This window comes from Ailuropoda melanoleuca, chromosome 7, assembly GCF_002007445.2.
Source record: "Ailuropoda melanoleuca isolate Jingjing chromosome 7, ASM200744v2, whole genome shotgun sequence".
In the NCBI taxonomy this organism is placed as follows: domain Eukaryota; kingdom Metazoa; phylum Chordata; class Mammalia; order Carnivora; family Ursidae; genus Ailuropoda; species Ailuropoda melanoleuca.
The window spans coordinates 126,519,578-126,539,857 of NC_048224.1; the positions used below are offsets into that span (position 1 = coordinate 126,519,578).

General features: G+C 38.6%; 1 protein-coding gene across 3 annotated transcripts in view; it reads right to left on the reverse strand.

The window, feature by feature from the left end:
* Positions 1–20,280, reverse strand: part of UGGT2 (UDP-glucose glycoprotein glucosyltransferase 2) — a 186,003-nt gene that overhangs the window by 113,947 nt on the left and 51,776 nt on the right. For all 3 annotated transcript variants that reach the window (XM_002918641.4, XM_034665381.1, XM_034665382.1), the window contains 3 exons: positions 17,894–17,993; positions 17,023–17,083; positions 4,771–4,862 (listed from right to left, as the gene is read on the reverse strand). In XM_002918641.4, the coding sequence (XP_002918687.2) occupies positions 4,771–4,862; positions 17,023–17,083; positions 17,894–17,993 (253 nt within the window). The remainder of the gene's footprint in view (positions 1–4,770; positions 4,863–17,022; positions 17,084–17,893; positions 17,994–20,280) is intronic.

A 20,280-nucleotide genomic window follows, 5' to 3' on the forward strand; every position in this document is an offset into this window, starting at 1 on the left:
TTTGGTAAGTCTTCCATTAAGGTAAGATCAAATAGGACCTAAAATATAAAATTTTAGCACAGAAAAGACCCATTAAAGCATGAAAGTTCACAACTGCTTAGAATACATATTAAAATTTCAAATCATATATATAATACTCTGAGAGCTCTTAAACACGACAGAAGATATTACTGCTAAAAATAACATCAATAACACTACTGGCAAAAAGTCTGGGCAGTTTGATTCTTTAAACTCCTACTGATCAAGCTCACACGTGTGTGTGCCAGGTAAGTGCCACGTCATTTCTAAACAGAACACTTCTCACAACCACCTCAGGAAGTCCCAAGTGATGTAGTTGAGGCCCAGACAGCTGGTCTCCTGCTCAGGTCCCTCAGCTGGTGCGCAGAGCGGAGATACGAATGCTGTGGGAAGACAGTGCTTCCTGGTAGCTGTGACGATAAGGCTTCACCGATTGTGGTAAAGTGTGCTTGTGTTTGAAAAGGTAAAACTTTACCAGGCAAGGAAGAGCTTTATTACTTTCTGAAACCAAGTCTTAAAATTCATCTTTATAATGTTCAACCTAACTGCTTCCTTAAAAAAATACAATCATGGAAATCACTTTGCTTTTCAGAAATGAACAGAATATGGATTTCAGAATACCATTCTCAGGGAGGTCTACAAAGATCTACATTTATTTTTATTTTTAAAGATTTTCTTTTATTTAGGGGCACCTGGGTAGCTCAGACAGTTAAGCGTCTGCCTTCGGCTCAGGTCATGATTTCAGGGTCCTGGGATGGAGCCTCGCATCGGGCTCCCTGCTCAGTGGGGAGCCTGCTTGTCTCCCTCTGCCTGAAACGCCCCTCTTGCTTGTACTCTCTCTGTCAAATGAATAAAGAATTCTAAAATAAATAAATAAATAAGATTTTATTTGAGAGGGAGAGAGACAGATAGCGACAGAGATGGCAGGAGCAAGGAGGAAAGGGAGAATCAAGCTCCTGGCTGAGCAGGGAGCTTGACACAGGGCTTGTTCCCAGGACCCCAGGATCATGACCTAAGCTTGAAGGCAGATGTTTAACCGACTGAGCCACTCAGAGATCTAATATCTGAACTTTTACAAAAGCGGTTTTTTTTAATAAGTGTCTTAAGCTGGCCTGGAGGACTTAGCTCTGAATGTCTGTATCCCGGGCAGTTCTGACCACTGCTCTACAAAGCACACTTTTTAGCCTCCCCTCCAATCAATTACAGGATGAGTGTGGTAAAAAGAGCACTAGCTTAGACACCACAAATCACCCTTCTAATAATAAGATTTAGTCTGGGCTACACCACTACTGCACATGTGTGGCTTCTTGAAGTTCTTAACCCCTTTGGTCTAAATTCTCTTCCTTGTAAAATAAGAATCCTGGATTGCATTGCCAATATTCTCTCCATTTTTAAAATATTATGATGCTTACTAATCAGACACTTTTGGGGGGCAATAGAACTTTAATATTCCCCATAGCTTTTTTATCTACCACCTTTGTAATCTCAACCTAGTTTCTAAGGAAAACCATCAATAGAAAGACCAGATTGAGCTACAGGGTACACTGGAAAGAGCATGAGATTTTGAATCTTGCTACTATTTGCCAGCTGTGTCCCTATCTTTGTGTGACATTTGAGTCTTCATTTCCCCATCTAAAAAAGAGAATGGTGATAATCACTCTATATGGCATTAAGATTAAATTAATTCACTACTGGGCACACAGTTGCCCTCAATAAGCATGTTTCTTCCTTGCTCTTTTCAAATCTTTAATTTGGGCTACCAATTAAAAAAAAAATCATTCCTTAAATGTGCTAGGTCTATTTATCAGGAAAACTCGATGTACCTCTGGAGTGTGAAACAATTAATATAATTTCTCATGCTTCTCTTTTAAATAGTCATTATCTTTAGATTTGCTTAGAGCCCTTCACCAGGTTCTCCTGCCCTTGAGAGGAAAGGTAAAAATCCGAAACCTGGTTGCACAATCTGCCCCTCGACCACCTGTGTGACCTTCTTCCGGCTCCTACGCACTCCACAGCCTGGCCACAGGAGTGGATTTTCATTTCCTCAAATGTGCCATTGCTTGCAGAACCCCCACTCCCCACTTTGCCTGATTCATCCTCTAAGTGTCAGCTTAAATGATCACTTCCTTTAAGAAATCTGACATTTCTACTGTCCCCATGTTCCATCAAGAACTGGTTGAAATCTCTGGAGTTATACAATCCCAGAGCACTGCACTTTATCTTTTGTAAACCTTACTACACTATCATTATATATTTACTATCAGTTACCCCACTAGACCATTTGCTTCTGTTTTCTTCACCACTACACCCTCAATATGTACCAGTTTCTATAGCATAGTAGGCACTCAGATATTCACCGAACTGAATTTTAATATTGATTTTATAATACTGAATTTTAAATATATTTTTTAAAGATTTTATTTATTTGACAGAGAGAGAGACAGCAAGAGAGGGAACACAAGCAGGGGGATTGGGAGAGGGAGAAGCAGGCTTCCCGCTGAGCAGGGAGCCTGATGCAGGGCTCAATCCCAGGACCCCGGGATCATGACGTGAGCTGAAGGCAGACGCTTAATGACTGAGCCACCCAGGCGACCCTATAATACCGAATTTTAATGTTACATGCATTACAAATACATATTTATCAAGAGCCCCAGAATATTCTGAGCCAGACTACTTCATTAAGATACAGAAAAAAACCACACAAGTAGGGATATCAAGACACCTTTGTTTTATCTTTCTTTCTGGTAGACACAGGCTCAAGCAGAACAGGTTGGCTATCAAAATGATTAACATCCAGTTCGTACCAGTTTGTCTCCTCAAATCTGTAGTTGAGGTGATTGCTTAGAGAAAAAGATGTGTCAGCGGCTCAAAGGTAGAAATGTGAGACACCATTTATGGACCTCCTCAAATTTACTCAGCCCTACCTGCCTTCCTCCCCGGTCGTGGCCATGGCCTCTTGCTGCTGACCTTCCGGGGGGAGGAGAGCCAGGCTTGGACCAGGATTTGACTCAACCAGTGCTGACCAGACCCACGGAAGCTCCGGCTCCTCCCACTACTTCCAGGGTCCGAAGGCAAGGACTGCATCAGTGCTCTACAACCCAAAATGCAGGGAGAGACGGGTGGTAGGAAAGCAGCATAAGATAGCCCCTCACTCCTGTCCCTCCTGTAAATGGGTAATTCTGCAGTACTAGTCACACGGGACCTCTCTCTGGATTCAGGATGTAACCTTGGTAACGCGACATTTTCCTTCCTTCTCCTCTTTCCTGAATCATTTTCTTCCAGGCTCCACACTGATTTTATTTCCATGTTCTGATTTCTTTCTGAGAATTTATTTTGTGCTAAAAATGTCAGAAGATATAAACATCCTCACATCTTTTCTTGTCCTCCTTGAAGGGACTTAGAGGAGCTGCAGTTAGTGATCACATGAGTGAGGAACAAAATGTGTCACAAGTCGCACAGATCACAACCGACCAGCTGGAGGAGATACGGGGGTTTTATTTCCTGAATAACCTACAGCCTTTCTAAATAACTAGGCAAAATGTTCCTGCTACGAAAACCTTCCTGAAATCTACCCACCACTTACTCCCTCTCTTAAACCCGATTTCACCATTCCTGAGCACAGATGGGATTTTGTCCTGCTGAGGCTTACAGGCCAGCAGCTAACAGCCGCTCTACTCCTGCTGTGGATGGTGCTTACCCTATGGGTCTTAGCTATCATTTTTTCCTAAGGATCCAACTAAATAAAGAGAAAGGCCTCATTTGGGCTCTATATTTCTTAGTCTCTCCTACATTTTCCTACTCTTCCCAAACTGGTAAGAGAAGGAAATAAACATTTAATCAATTGAAGTTCAATGAAAGTATATTCAATTGAATTAAAATTGAATATCTGCAGTATTGTGTTTACTAAATTTATCTTATAAATACTAATTTTTTTTATGCTTCTCTTTAAAAGTAAAATAAATTCAATCTGGTTTTTCTTCTATTTGGCCCATGACTAATTTGTGGATCAAGGCTCATGACAAATACAAGACTTTCTAATTTTGCCCTAGAGCATTTTTTTAAAAGATTTTATTTATCTGAGAGAGAGAACATACGAGCAGTGGGAGGGGCAGACAGAGAGGAAGAAGCAGACTCCCCGCTGAGCAGGGAGCCCGAGGAAGTGGGCTTGATCCCAGGACCCCAGGACCATGACCTGAGCCGAAGGCAGACACTTACCCAACTGAGCCACCCCAGGGGCCCCTGCTCTAGAGCATTTTCGAAGAATTTTTTTTTTACCTACAAAAATAGATAACACCCTGAATTCTACAAATTTAAATTTCCTTTCTGACAAATACAAGTACTTTAAACTTTTTCTGTTAATTCCATTCTTCTGGGGGAAATGGTCTCGTGTTCCTTTCAGTTCCTTTCTGGAAGGTAGAGATTGGGGCCTGCTCAGCGCAGTCCCATGGAACTTCCCTGCTAAAGGACAGACCTACTAAGGAAAGACAATTTCAAATAATGCGACAAGTAGGGGTATAATATTTAGAACTTCAGTTTTCACATCTGAACAAATGTCTCCAAAGTCTCTCCCAAGTCTGCATTCTAAGGCACTTAAGAATATTCTCGCAAAATAATAATAGAATTGTTTTGCACAAAAACATGTATTTGCTTTACCTGTAAGTGATTATTTACATTTTGGCAAATATTAAATTCAGGACAGTATTTTCCTTTATATAAATCATAATTAGTTTGTATCAGTAATTTAATACGTACCTAAAAGGATCATAAGCACTCATATCGACACGAAGTCCATTTATGAACAGAGAAGCATCACCTGGCTGAATTTCAAATCTATCATGAAGACCCTTAAAATAGAGCAGGGTAATAATTAACCAAGTAATATAACAACAGCAATCTATGCCAGGAGTCGGCGAACTTTCTACAGAGTCATAGAGTAAATATTTTAGGCTTTGCTGGCCGTATCTTCTCTGTCACAACCACTCAACTCTGTCCTGTAGCACAAGAGCAGCTACAGACAACATGTAAACAAACAAGCATGACTATGTTCCAGTAAAACTTGTATTTATGAAAACAGGTGGCAGGCCACATTCGGCCTATACATGGCTAGTAGCCTGCCCACCGCTAAGCTAAGTGATGGAAATCTCATGATAGGTCAGAGACACAAATACCTGAATATTCTGATTCTGCAATATACATTAAAGTTCCAATTCTAGGACAATTACTTACCTAATACATCTTATATTGTGTATATGTAGGCACACACATAGAATTTGATAGTTGCCACACTCCTAGTCTTTAATATCCCAAGACTGAAAACTTTGGCATATTTGTAAATATGTTAGAGATCACTCTAAATTCATAAAGGTTTCCACTACAGCAGTGTTTCAAAATTCATCGTTTTCTCATTCAGTAAATGTTCCCCGAGCACCTGCTATGAGCTAGAAACCACTCCAGGCACTAGAGCAGTAATAAAAGTAACGAATGTAATGTTCTTGCCAGTACAGCATAGTTATTAAGATAGTGGTGAGGGGGTCAAATCACCTTTAAATCCTAGTCTTGCTACTTAGTCATGGTAAGAGTTGGACAAAGTTACTTTGCTTCCTTATGTCTCCATTTCCTCATCTGGACAATGGAGTACTTACTTCCATCTCACAGGTTATAAAGTATAAATGTGATATATATCTGTGTCTAGTCACATATGCAGCACTCACAAATGAAGCTTTTATTATTACTATTATTAGGGCAGGCGAATTCGTCTAGAAGGAAAAACAGTTTCAAAACAGTGCGTATCAATGATGCCACATAAGTGACCTAACAGAGGTCTGTAACAATTATTCTAGAAAGGCAGGTGAAGCAACTAACAAGAAGAGATTCAGAGTAGCTTTGGCAGAAGTGAATTTTTCTGTATGATTATCACTCACCACCAACAGGTTATGTAAAGAGAAGGGAGAGAAGGAACTAAATTTGTAACAGGACAGAAAATATTTCCATTTGATTTATACAGAATACTAGCAAGAGATTAAATTCTAACACGAGAAGATTCACAGGTGAAACTGATTTATCTTTAACTATTTCTGTGCCTTTCTATCAAATGCTTATTCTAAGAAATCTGCATTCTAACTTCAAAATCAACACAGGCCTAATGAACTCATCGTTTATTCTCCCAAAACTTGCACTGAACGCTCATACACATCATGTCCCGCTCTCTCCTGCACCTCATTCATTTCAGGCCTCTCAAAGAGAAGGAGAAAGCACATCAAGCACACAGATCTGTACTAAATTTTAGTTATTCCCTAAAGAATGTTAATGCCAGCCACAGTGCCTTGAACAAAGATAGTCAAAAAAGGGTAACCAACTGAACTCAGCGGATGCGACTGCTGAAATACTGTCAGTCTACTGGAGACCGGTGCTGACAAATTCTCTTTCCCCTCAAAGGAGTAAGCCTTCAATACTGGAAAATCACCTGAGTGTACAGTTTAAGGCAGCTTTTTGCAAATCAGGAGGTTAAGACTTCAATTTCCAGCAATATGATGAACCACAGATCCTGAAATCCTACTAAAAAAAAAACCAAAAAACCAAAATCCTAAATTATTAATAATGACCTCTAAATGGATGGTTTAGTTTTTAAAAGTAAAGACTTCATCTAAGGACAGAGAGGAGGTGGGAATATGAGTCCAAGGATATAAGTAAACACTGAAGACCCTATCCCAAGGAAATTGCAGGCTTCCTAGGTGGCCTAAAGCTTGGGGCTTTGAGGGCTGATCTCAGGACAGGAGGCAAAGCCTTGGGCCCACTCAGGGCAGGGAGGGAAAAGCATCAGAGATATCTTGTGTACACAAATGAGTGTAACACTCACAGTGAAAGGTGACCTAGAAAAGAAACTGCCCTGCAGAAACAGCATAGAAGCTTACTGGTCTCACCTTGGGTTTTGGTGAGGGAGGAACAAGTTTTCAGTAAGAATTCACGACCTCTTTCATCTTCATAGGAACCTGAGGCTTGATTTCACACTATTTTTAAGGTCCAAAAAAATATACACAGACCTTTTATTTGAAGTGGAGTTAAGCTGTGAGTGCTCTTTGGCTTTGAGCAGAAATAAATATAAATTTCCAATGAGAAACAGAACCTCATTGAAAAAAAAAAAAAAAGGAATACATTGCAACATATCCCCCTTTAACAACCCACCGAACTGAGCCATTACCTGAAGCTAAAAAAATTCCAGCTGCGTGGATCTCAGAAGACTGGTTGAGCTTTATAATGGTAAATTTGTTTATAAACACGTCTGGAGGCCCCGAAGCTGAAACTGCATCCATTCTGAATTTAAAAATTGAAGTCAGATATATCTTAATGTAGGAGATGTTCTTTTGGGGTTTTTTTTCAGGTGAATGATGAGAGAAGATAAAATTCCAAAAAAAAAAAAGTTTTACAGAAGAAGTTTTGGAAAGGTTATTCTAATTTAGGGATTTTCTTTAGAATTTCAAAATTTTCATACCTTCAAAGAAATTAGTTCATATAATTAGGAAAGGCACGAGCTTCTATTTGGATGAGGTATAATCCTTTATTTGGATTTTGTATTTAAATATCTGCATTTGGTGTATTACATAATTTTGAAATTGAAACAATGTTTCATAACTGTTGAAGTAAAAAAAAAAAAAAGTTACCAGATTTCCCTTCTCCTATCTCCATTTTATTTCCCCCAAGCAAAAAAATGTTATGGAATATAATTAAACAGTTCTTACAGTAAACAGTAACACACACACACACACACTGGACTGACATTTAAAATCACCCAAAGTAGATTATGACCCATATCTGATTAAAATAACAATTCTGAACTTCGAAGGGAAATTTGCTGTACTTTGGAGTGAAAGCAGTTGCCTCCTGGATAAAACCAAACCCTAATTCACTTAGATCACTTCAGCATGGTCATATTTTCTGAATAATCTCTGCATTGAGTTCAAAGTAAAACCATATAAAAACTGATACACAAAGAATTCTCATGCTCGTTCCAGCACCGTTCACCCTGTCTCCTGGCCCCTCTTGGTGGCCCACAGAGGTGACTGGGGTTTTTCCCCCAGTTTCTTGTTCATCCTTTTGGTGTTCCTTTACGCAAACACTAATATATACAAATACGAACCTTGTTTTCCCTGTTTTCTTTCACAAAAAAAGAGAGACCTGCTAACTGAGTGTGCTCTCAAACTTCTGAATTTGTAAAATCTGGTGTCTCGGTTTAACTCTGATCTGTATTTCTTATGAGTGAAGACAGGTCATCTTTCTACATACTGATGACTGCTATTATTCCTTTTTCATGTTTTGTTTACGTGCTGTGTAGGGACTGTACTCTTTGGTATGGATGACGAGATGCCACAGCAGTGACCTACGTCCTGGGTGTTCACACGCCCAGTCCATGCTCAGCAACACTGCAAGGGACACCCTGGGATTCCCAGCCTTCTAGTCACCACCACCCTCTTCTCCACGGTTGGAACTCCAGTTTTTTTAGGTAACACTCACATACATACCCCACGTGGTAGTGGGTAACATGGACTTAGTCTGATCACATTCAGCCAAGATTAATAACATGAAAGCAATTACCATTCTTGTCTTCCTCCCAGCATGCTCTGAAGGAGATGGCTAACCAAGATGACCATACACGCTATGATTACTTATTGTACTGATTAAATTCAGATTTCTTGCTCTGAAGGCAAAGCTATATCAAAATTATTTCACTGATTCCAAATGGAGGAGAGGTGGGGAAGGTGACACAGCAGTTGCCCCTGAGGCCCTGAGCAGGGCTGGAGCAGCTGGTGGCGAACACAGAAAAAGAGTGACAGAGCCTGATGGTGCTAATGGGCTATGCTGGTGCCCACGTGGGGCAGGTCCCTACTTCAGAGTATTCCTGGCTAGGGTTCCTAGCCTATCTTTTCCACATGAATTTTTAGATTCATCAAGTATCAGAAAAAAAAAAAAGAAAACTCTTGGTATTTTTATTAGGTTCTGATCACAACTATTTAAATTAACTTAGAATTAATTGTAATCTTCCAACATAAGAACATGAATGTCTTTCAACACGCCCGCAAGGAGTGTTTCAAATTCTTCCTTCTATAGACTTTATACACTTGTTTATTACTAGATGCTGTTTCTGTTCCTATTATGAGTCTTTTTCTTTCTCACATCTTCCAACTGGCTGTCTGCAATATATGGAGCCTCTTGGTTTCTATATAAACATTAATCGTGTAATCTATTACCTTTGTTGTGGACTAAAGCATGTCCCTCTCCAAATTCAAATACTGAAGCCCTAATCCCCGGTGTGACTGTATTTAGAGACAGGGACTTTAGGGATGTCAATAGGGCGAAATGAGGCCATGATGGTGATACGCTTCATATGCATAGAAAAAGGCCATGGGAAGACACAGCGAGAAGGTGACTATCTGTCTACGAGCCAGGAAGAGAGTTCTCACCCGAAACAGAATCCGCCAAAACCATTATCTGGGACTTACAGGCTCCCAACCTATGAGCAGATTAGTATGCCTTTCTATCTCCCGTTTTTGGCTTTTTGAGCAGATTCTCTTACACCTCATTTTCCCCAATGTTTACACTTCTAACATATTTCTCTTGACAAATAACGTTGGCTAAGAGCTAATAATAAATTACAATGACAATAATGAGCCCCATTGTCTTGTTCCTGATTTTGGTGAATACGCCCTTAGTACTTTTCCACTAGTAAGATGGTTTTTAAGCAAAGATACACACAAATACACATGCACACACTTTTAACCATGTTTAAAAAAAAGTATCACTGCTTCCCTTATGAAGTATTTTTTTAAATTAATTTTTTTACAAACAGGAATAGGTCTTGAATTGTGTAAAATGCTTTCCCGCATCTATGAAGATAATCGTGCTACTTTACAACTAATATCTTAATGGTATTATTATATGAATAGATTTCTTAATATTGGATCATCCTTGCATTCCTCAAATAAACTTAATTACGATACATTATCCTTTAATTAGTTTTACGGTTTTTGTCTTTTTTTTTTTTTAAAGATTTTATTTATTTATGTGACAGAGAGACAGCCAGCAAGAGAGCGAACACAAGCAGGGAGAGTGGGAGAGGAAGAAGCAGGCTCATAGCGGAGGAGCCTGATGTGGGACTCGATCCCGGAACGCTGGGATCACGCCCTGAGCCAAAGGCAGACGCTTAACGACTGCGCTACCCCAGGCACCCCGGTTTTTGTCTTTTAATGCATTACTTTTTAACCTGTATTAATTTCTTCTGCTTTCTTTTGATTTTCTTTATTGCTCTTATCCTAACCTTTTATTTTTTAAGATTTATTTGTCAGAGAGAGAGCGCACATACACAAGCAAGGAGAGCAGCAGGCAGAGGGAGAAGGAAGCTCCCTGCATATATATGCCCAATGAGTCAAACTGAAAACTTTTCTAATGTTAAGCTTATCTATATTTATTGATATAACAGATGTTGGCCTCAATGGTCATTCTTTCCTGCTATATTTACTCCTCCTAGATGTAATTTTTTTTAACAAGATTTTATTTGAGAGAGAGAGGGAAAGAGAGAACATAAGCGAGGGAGGGGCAGAGGCAGAGGGAGAGAATCTCAAGCAGACTCTGTACTGAGCACAGCAAATGATGCGGTGCTTGATCTCACGACCCTGAGGTCATGACCTGAGCTGAACTCAAGAGTCAGACACTTAACTGACTGAGCCACCCAGGCGCCCTGTCTTTCTAGATGTTTTTTTTTTAAATGTCATTTACGAATGATTTGGGTGTGTGTGTGTGTGTGCGCGCATGCATTTCTTCATTTTAGGTTCTTTTCCTGTGTGGATAAACTTAGACTTTTGCTCCCCTAGTTTCTATTACATACGTATTGTCATGTAATACCCTCAGTCACCTTTCTTTAAAAGGTATCTCATGATTCTATCACAAAAAATAATAAAATTAGTTTCTGACCCCTTCCTGAGGCCTCTCCTCTCACACGGCCCAACCTCACTCAAGTTTTCTACTCTTCGGTGGTTAACTATGTACTTCGCAGTATGTTTAGGCTTCCAGTGCTTTCAGCTTTAATCCAATCTGTTGATTCCCAAGTATCTCAGGTAGGGCAATCAGCAAGTTTATTCTATTTTCTACCTTCCTCACCACCAGTATTAATTGCAATATTGTCAGAGCAGGTGCTATTTACATACTCCTTCCGTTCACAATAAATTCATTCAATGTCCACTGGGCAGTTATTCTGCCAAAATACCTTCAATTAGTCCTTGGTTGGAAGAAATTCCTCAGAAGGCACTCTTTCCCTAAATTCTTGTGTTCAATGTTTTTATAGCCTATATATGCATATCTACCTGAAAGTCAGGTTGAAGGACAGTTTTTCTTTCCAGGAGTATCCTGTAGATTGAACTCACTGTCTCCTGGGGTTGAATATTGTTTTTGAAAATCTGATGCCTATCTGGTTTTCTTCCCTTATAATCCTTATTGCTAAATGCACAAATAATTCCTTTTTTCCTATAGCCTTTCTTTGTTTTGATGATTCTTGGTCAATATTTCCCCAGTTACACAGTATACCCTTTTAATAATGTGGGTTCAAGTCTTTTATTTCAGAAAACTGTCTAATTATAGTTTTAAACATTTGCTCTGTCCATTTCAGAGACTCCATTATAGGAATGCTGGATTTCCTTTACCTGCCTTTTATTTATCATTTTTCTTGAATCCTTTTTGTTTTAATTTCTTTGCATTTCTTAACTCTATCCACTATGTCTGCTACTGAGTTTTTTTATAAGGTGCCATTTGTAATTTTGATTTTTATTTATGAAATGGTTAATTTCAAGATCTTTGCGAAGTCCTTCCAGTTCTGGTTTCACACTCTCTGGCCATCTGGGCGTCACCCCCTCTTCTCGGCCCATCTTCGCTGTGAGTCACTGTATTTCTACATTGTGTGCTGCTTCTTGGCTTCATTAGCTTTTCAAGCACACGTCTGAATGTCGTGCTGCAATCTTTCTCTGCTTAGTGAAGTTTCTCCATCTGTAGTATAGTTTGGTTCCTCCTCTCCCCCTCTACAATGAGAGCTTAGATGGTTGTAGTAGTTCTACCTTTCTGAATAAGCATATCTGAATCACTTAGATTTTCTTACACCTGACATTAGCAGGGGAGATTGTTTTGGAGTAAAAGAGGCAAAACTAGTCTTCCAGGTTTCCTGGCCTGAAGTTTCCATCAACAGTGTAAGCTGAGTCACCCAAAGTCGACAGTCCTCCTTAGATTCTCCAATATTTACCAGGCTCAAAGACTCTGATCACCAGGCACTTTTTCTCTTCACTTTGCCACCGAAGGGTGCTGCCCTTATCTCCTGGAGGTGCTGTCTCCTCGAACTAGCCAGGTTTTCTTATATCTGCCACTTCAGTGCACTTTGCATGACTCCTCTCTCTACCTCCCACAGCAGACACGTCCTCTCCTATTCTTTTTAGTCCTGCCCGCCCCCCCCATAGAGTTCCGACTCAGAGCGGAGCCCTCTCCTGAGGGTGAGTGCCTACTGATGCTTTCTGAGACCACAGCCATGTTCCACTCTTCCCCTCCACGTGACCATGATTTTTCACTTCAGTTCCACTGGTGCTGGGCATTTTCCACCACACACAAAATTTAGAGTTGTAGATTTCTGCCTTCTGCTAGTTTTGCTGAAAATGTTGTTTCATTCTTCCTGTTGCTATGTATGATTTTTAGGAGAATACATGGGCCTATTTGGAATTGGGCTGCAGCCATATTCCTATTGGAACCAATCACTATAATCTTAATAACAAAATGTCAGGTTAGGCCAGCTTTAACTAAAAATATAACCAAATAAAATTAACCAAAGCCAGCCTCCCTCGCTAAGTTGATAATAAAATGCTGAATTATACAAATAATAAAGGTACTAAAATTTAAAAGATCCAAATAATTCCTAAAAAATGAGGAAATAACAGCAAATACTGGGACTGACAGATAACATTAATCCTGGATAATGTAAATAAAAGATATTTTTAAATGAAATATTAGAATAACTCTTTCTGTAATAATTCGAACCTTAAACTTGTCATTTTGACTACATTTCCACTATTTCTGCCATCTTGCAGTTGTAAATATTTACAAAATATGCTCACAGATGATTCTAATCTGAACCATATAATTACATTTTACAGAAGAGGTCTGGAGAAGATGACTTCCTCAAAGCTAGTACCAGGAACTAAACCCAGAACTTCCGCCTGTTCTTTCTTATTTCCATAGCTATTTTATTCCTTCAGTTCTTCTAGAAGCCCTAAAATCATGGTTTCATAGAGCAACAGAAATTATTCTGAATTTCTTTCAAACATAGAAACATTGTTTTGTAGTTTCAAGAGCATAAGAGAAAATACGACTTAGCAAATGGAAAAGTAATGTATGAAATTTAATATATTTGATGATATTACTGTAGCCATGTTCTTAATATAAAGAACTTCTAAATCTCAGTGGCTTTAGAGGAAACATTTACTTCTTTTTTTTTTTTTTTTAAAGATTTTATTTTACTTATGTGACAGAGAGACAGCCAGCGAGAGAGGGAACACAGCACGGGAGAGAGAGAGGAAGGAAGCAGGCTCCTAGCCGAGGAGCCTGATGTGGGACTCGATCCCGGAACGCCGGGATCACGCCCTGAGCTGAAGGCAGTCGCTTTAACGACTCAGCTACCCAGGCGCCCCTGCTTCTTGCTCATATCACATATTCATACCTTCAAGTCATCTTCGGTCCTACTCCAGGGCCTTTTTCCTTTCAGGTGCCAGACCAGGAGAGCAGCTTCCATGTGGGACATGCCTCATAACAGAGAGCAGAAGCAAAGAGGCAACTGAACCACAAAGCTTCTGCTTGCATGGTCGTGGGTATCTGCTCATTTTATATGAGCTACAGGGACATGGCATCAATCAACATCAGAGGGAAGAGAGTGACTATTTGTGAACAATAACATAATCCATCTCAATATTTCATGTTTTCCCTCTGCAAATATATCAACCAATGATCTTACATTTTTAAACAGTCCTTCTCTATGACTTTCTATCTACTAGCAATATCAAATATCAAATGTTTGGTCATAAAGTACTATAGGGAAAATAACACTGTCTCTCCCCACTTTTCTGGATGGCTACTGTCTACTTCTTGAGTCATCTCTTGCCCTCCTAGAGGGAAATGAAACCACCTATGTCATTACAGCTCAACTACTGGGACTGAGAATGGAGATCACTTGAGCTGATATCACTTAACTATTACAGGAAATTCTTGTCCAGGAAGATAAAGCTATAAATGAATAAATAACCATTTGTTTCAGGAAATTCTTGCAAACAAATTGTTCCAGGCAAATCTGGAACAGACTGCAAAACAGTCTGATTTGCAAATCTGAACAGTTAACTAATCTGGGCAAAGAGCTTGCTTCTAAGTTTGTTCATCAAAACCATCACTTTTGTGTTGACCAATCCTAAACTACTGTGATACAAACTCCACCCCAATCCCAAATAATTCCCCCTACCTTGAAAGACCTAACTCAAACCACTTGAACAGAAGACCTAGAACCTATAAATAATCTATCATAACATCCTTCTTTTGAGAGTAAGATTCTATCAAGTGTCGTTCTCCCTTACTGCTGTAAGTGATTAAACTCAGCTTTGCTTGATCAACAGATTTTCCTGTTGGTTTTCATAGTGGACCTGACAGTCTACATTAGACTCCTCCTATCCCACCTGGTTATATTAAATGCATTTCTCTATATTTTGTATGTTGTTCTTCTGGAAATAGGAGTCAGTCAAGAATTTTGAGAAGAGGGGTGCCTGGGTGGCTCAGTTGGTTAAGTGCCTACCTTCAGCTCAGGTCATGATCCCAGGATTCTGGGATCGAGTCCCACATTGGGCTCCCTGCTCGGCAGGAGCCTGCTTCTCCCTCTCTCCCTACTTGTGCTCTATCTCTGTCTCTCAAATAAATAAATGAAATCTTCAAAAAAAAAAAAAAAGAATTTTGAGAAAAAACGAAACTAGATCAAATTTCTTAACCTCTTCAAATATTTTTGTTTTCTAATCACCTGGCAAGATGTTTGGCCCTTGAACAAATTCAAAGTGCTTATGAAATTGATCTGAAATGAACTGTATATGAGAGCACAAATACTTGTTCTTTACCCACTCTGTGACCCAACAGAAATCACTGGATCTCATTTTATAAATTGGGATATTATTAACTGCTGTAATACACTTAACACTTAAAAAACTACCTGTTGCTAAACATGGAGTGTATTACAGATAACATTTAAACATTCAACAGTTTTCAATTCAACAAAAATTTCTGAGGGACTGGGCCGTACCAGGCCCCATACTCACTCAATCCTCCAGATTCCGAGTTTCCTGATTTCCTCAATTCTATCACCCTCCACTTCCACTCTGCTCCAGCAGCCAGCTTTGGTTGTCACCCTATGATTAGGCCATCGCACTGGTCTACCTGTGACATTTTCCAGGGCAGTGATTTGGGTCTTCAGTCCTTCCAGTGACCTCTCTCATCCCCACTATATTTTTCTTTAACCTCATGAAGTCCTCCAGCCTTTCGACCTTAAGTCACCACTTGGAGCAAAGCTCTGATGACCAGAACACCCATTCTGGACTGTTAAATGAGCAAAAAAATATACTGGATTGGATGAAGCCACTGATACTGTGGTATCCTTCATTTTTCCTCCCTTTTCTTTGCTACCGTTTCTTCTTTTACCACTGCAGGTACATTATTCAAACAAAATTCACTGGAAATGCAGAAACTTTCATTAGAAAACAATCCACTCTGTTCCAAGAATGGTAAGAGCAATTAGGAAAATTACAGAAAGGAGTAATACTACAACTAGTTTTGGAGGATAAACAATAATTTGTTAGGTGGTCAGTGACGCAAGGAATATCCTACAGCGATGTTGNTAAACAATAATTTGTTAGGTGGTCAGTGACGCAAGGAATATCCTACACAGCGATGTTGTGTGATGGCTCCCAACATCCAGGCTCCAGGCATGGTAGGCATCTACTTCTTCACTATTACTGCTGGAGCTGCTGGTCGCCATAAGAAGTGCTGACATCTATGAGAGCTCTGTCTCCATGGGACAGGCACTGTTGGCTCTAAGCTAACCCACCTCTCCTCAGCTTGCCTCAATTACTAGAAAAGAACACGACTTTTCTAGCCAACCTTGCAGTGAGAGATAGCCACATGACAAAATTCTGGCCAATGTGATGGAAGTAGTCAGTTGAAGTGTTCCAGGAAGGCTTCAGAGAGGATAAGTGTGGCTAATACCATCCTCCTGCCTCTTTCTGCTTTGAATACAAATAAGCAGTCTAGAGCTGTGAGAGCCACTCTGCAGCCATAGAAGGAGAAAATCATGTCTGTAACCACCTACTCTGAGACTTCTTTATGTGAGAAAAACAGACTCCTACTGTTCAGGATCCTGTGCATCTGGTTATGTTTCTTAAAGCCAAGGCAGTCCTATGTCATCAAGCTGGGCAACGTTCTAAGCACCTCACAAACACTAACACAGCTAGGGTCATTTGGGTTCTTAAGGTAATTTAAGAGACCACTTGGCAGAATCTTATCAAATTACTCATCAACTGGCCTATTTGACATACGATTCTAATAATGTTCCAGTGGTCCAAACCTGACTCAGGCCTCACAAGCTATTAAAGCAAAACCAATTATGAGAAACAGAGTAGTTAACTCATAGCTTTATTCTTTATCCTGTAGAGAAAACCATATTATGTGGGCAGAAGGTCTGGAGCACAGGGTGAAAGAAGTAGTAAGATATATGTCAGGAAAGATTGGCTAGAATCACAGACTGTAAGCTACATAAAGTAGACAATCTAAAAATGGAAAAACCTGAACTGTTTTAATAATAAAAAAAGCACAAATTATCATTTTCTTTTTTGCATGAAAATTGAAGATCCAAAGTTCAAAATAGTGATATTAGTGTGGGAAATTAAAAAAATTCAAACAAACCTTTTGATTTTCCTGTATTTCCTCCCTCATAAGTTGATTTACAGCAATTCTGGTCAGAGATCTGGGAAAATAAATACTGATTAACCTATTTTTTCCTTAAATGTTTAGGACTAATCTATAATTCAGTGTAATATAATACTCTGGATAAGAACCTAAAAACTCGAAATGCTTCATGACCGAAAAGTATACATTCCCAATGCAGCCTATTTGACAACTGGTACAGTTGATCCTGTCATTCCTAACCAGACTACAAATGCATAAGAATTCTGTTATTTCATAAGAGTACTGATTACTTTTAGACATGCAAGTGTATTATCTGTTGAACTGCGAGATATGTTTAATGTAAAATCAGTATTTCTGGAAGGAGTTCGATTAGGCATCCTACTGGCAAAAAAGTACTCCACAAAATATTCCATAAATAAGACATTATTACCTGTTTAGAATCTGAAAGGGTAAGAACATGATCTAGCTACACCCTGGGCATAAGTCTATTTAGAATAATACTTTTCATAACTCCCTACCTAGAAAAGAGAAAAAAATATTCCTTCATTATTCATTCCTTAAACAAGTTTACCATATCTGGATTATCACATCACTGTTTATGTTTCAACAATTTTAATAAATTATTTTTCCTTTCCATTTGCCTCTAATTCAAGAGTTCTATCTTGCAGTATACACAAGTGTACACAAGCCAATATTTTCCTCTGATAAAAAAACAACACGCGTAATGAAGAAATATCCTGATTTCCTTAACACTATATCTATTAGAATTAATTGATATCACCATGTCAAAATGAAATCAGCTATTTCCATAAAATTTATTTAATGGAAAGAATTCTGGCTATAATCAAAGCAATAAACTTTAACATACCTGGCTTTTACGGGGAAGTTCTGTGAAATGTCTTTCATTAGTTTTACAGCATCATAAACTGGAGTGGACATTATTTGAGAAGCTGCTTGAAAACTAAGATCTAGAAAAAAAAATCATTAAGGAATCTAGCATAGTATCAGACCTTTATAGACATTTCCATGTAATTTAAATAATTTAGTCAACACTTTCTACCATGTATTTACATATACACATGTTAACACTCTTATATTTAACATTCTTCAAAAGTTTTAAATGGAAGGCTATCACTTATGTCCAAATAAGGTAAGCTTTACACTTTTATGAAGGACTAATCATCATTTAATACCTTTTGTTTTCCACAAATTACAGTATAGCTTCAAAAAGATACAGGAAAAGAAATGTTGATGCAAAAACTATTTTTTCTAAGGCTGAACAAAATATGCAACAAGAAGCTTTGGTAAATGAATCATGGAACATTACATCAAAAACTAAGGATATACTGTATGGTGACTAACATAATAAAAAACTATTTAAAAAAAAAAGAACAACAAAAGGAAAAAAGAGCTTTGAGGGCCAATTCTGGAAAGAACTTTAAGATCCAACGTGTCCAACTCAGTAAATAGCAAACATTCACTTTCTCTTTTCAACATGTTTTAACTTTATACCACAATGAAAATAAAACGCTAGACTTGGTATCTTCCCCGACACTACAGTTCAATGAAAAGAAAACTCTGGCTTCTGTGTTCAATCTCCAGGATGCTGGAAGGAGTCATCTTACTTAGTCTCCTTTACCTTGTCAAGGGTCAGAAAAGTTTTTAAAGCTGAATTCTGCTCCTTACCGAATAGTGAAACATATTGTTTCTCTTTAACATTTCACCATGGGTAGAATCCTAGCTTACCATATACTAGTAAAATAACCAGTTCAGCATCAGTTTTGTTTCCATGTTCTCAGTTTGGTGAATCAGGTTGGAGTCAAAGCTTAGGAAGGGATGTTCTTAGCACAGCTTTCCATGGGATAGAGAGCCTAACAACCAAGGTTCAAATTCCAGCTCTGTATCACTTTCTAGCTGAGTAACTTAATAGCATTTCCTCAACCTACTTCCGCATGTTTCCAGCTCCCGCACTGCAGTGAAACTATCAGTGGTCAGTAGTATCTCCTAATTGCCCAACACAATAGCCATTTCTCAGTGCTTATCTTCCTAACATCCTTCTGCAAGAGGATCACTTCCTGCAAAGAAGTGCTGACTTTCTATTCAATAAATAAATGGTGCTGGGAAAACTGAACATTCACATGTGAAAGAATGAAAATGGACCCCTATCTTACACAACACACAAAAATCAACTCAAAATGGGTTAGACTTAAATTTAAGACCTAAATCCATAAAATCCTGAAAGAAAACATAGGGGTAAGCTCCTTTACATTAGTTTTAGCAATGATTTTTTTGGATTTGACACCAAAACCAAAGGCAGCAAAGTGAAAATGAACAAGTGGGACTATATCATACTACAAAGCTTCTGCGGCAAGGAAATCATCAACAAAACAAAAAAGCAAGCTAAAAGTGGGAGAAAATATTTGTAAATCATCTGATAAGGGGTTAACAAAAATATACTAGGAACTCACGTAAACTGGTTTAGCCACTACAGAAAACATTATGGTGATTCCTCAAGAAATTAAAACTGAAACCACCATGTGATCCAGCAATCCCACTTCTGGGTATGTATCCAAAGGAAATGAAATCAGTATCTCAAAGAGGTATCTGTACTCCCATGTTCACTGCAGCATTATACACAATAGCCAAGATGGAAACAATTTTAATGTCCACAGATGAGCGAATGGATAGAGAAAATGTGGCATATACTTACAATGGAATATTATTCAGCATTAAAAAGAATGGAAATTCTGCCATTTGTAACAACATGGTGAACCTGGAGGACATTATGCTAAGTGAAAACAGCCAGAGAAAGACAAACACTGCACAATATCACTTATACGTAAAATCAAAAAAAGAAAAAAAAAAAAGAAAAAGAAAGTCAAACTCACACAGCAGAAAAGTAGCTGCCTGAGACTGGATAGAGGAAAGAGGCAGAGGTTGGGAAAAGGGCACACATTTTCAGCTATAAGATGAAGAGAGTATGAGAATCTAACGTGTACAAGGGTGACCAGAGTTGATATCACTGTACTGCATAATTGAAATTTGCTAAGAGAGTAGAAATTAAATGTTCTCACCAATAAAAAGTACCTGATACACAAGTAGGTGCTCACTAAATATTAACGAATGAATGAAAGAATGAATAATAAAATTACAAGATCCTTTGTGTTCTGTTTCTTATTCAATTGCTATTAAAGGCATTTATTATAAGCAACATGATTTTTAACTGATGTGTATATATTTAGGAATATACATATT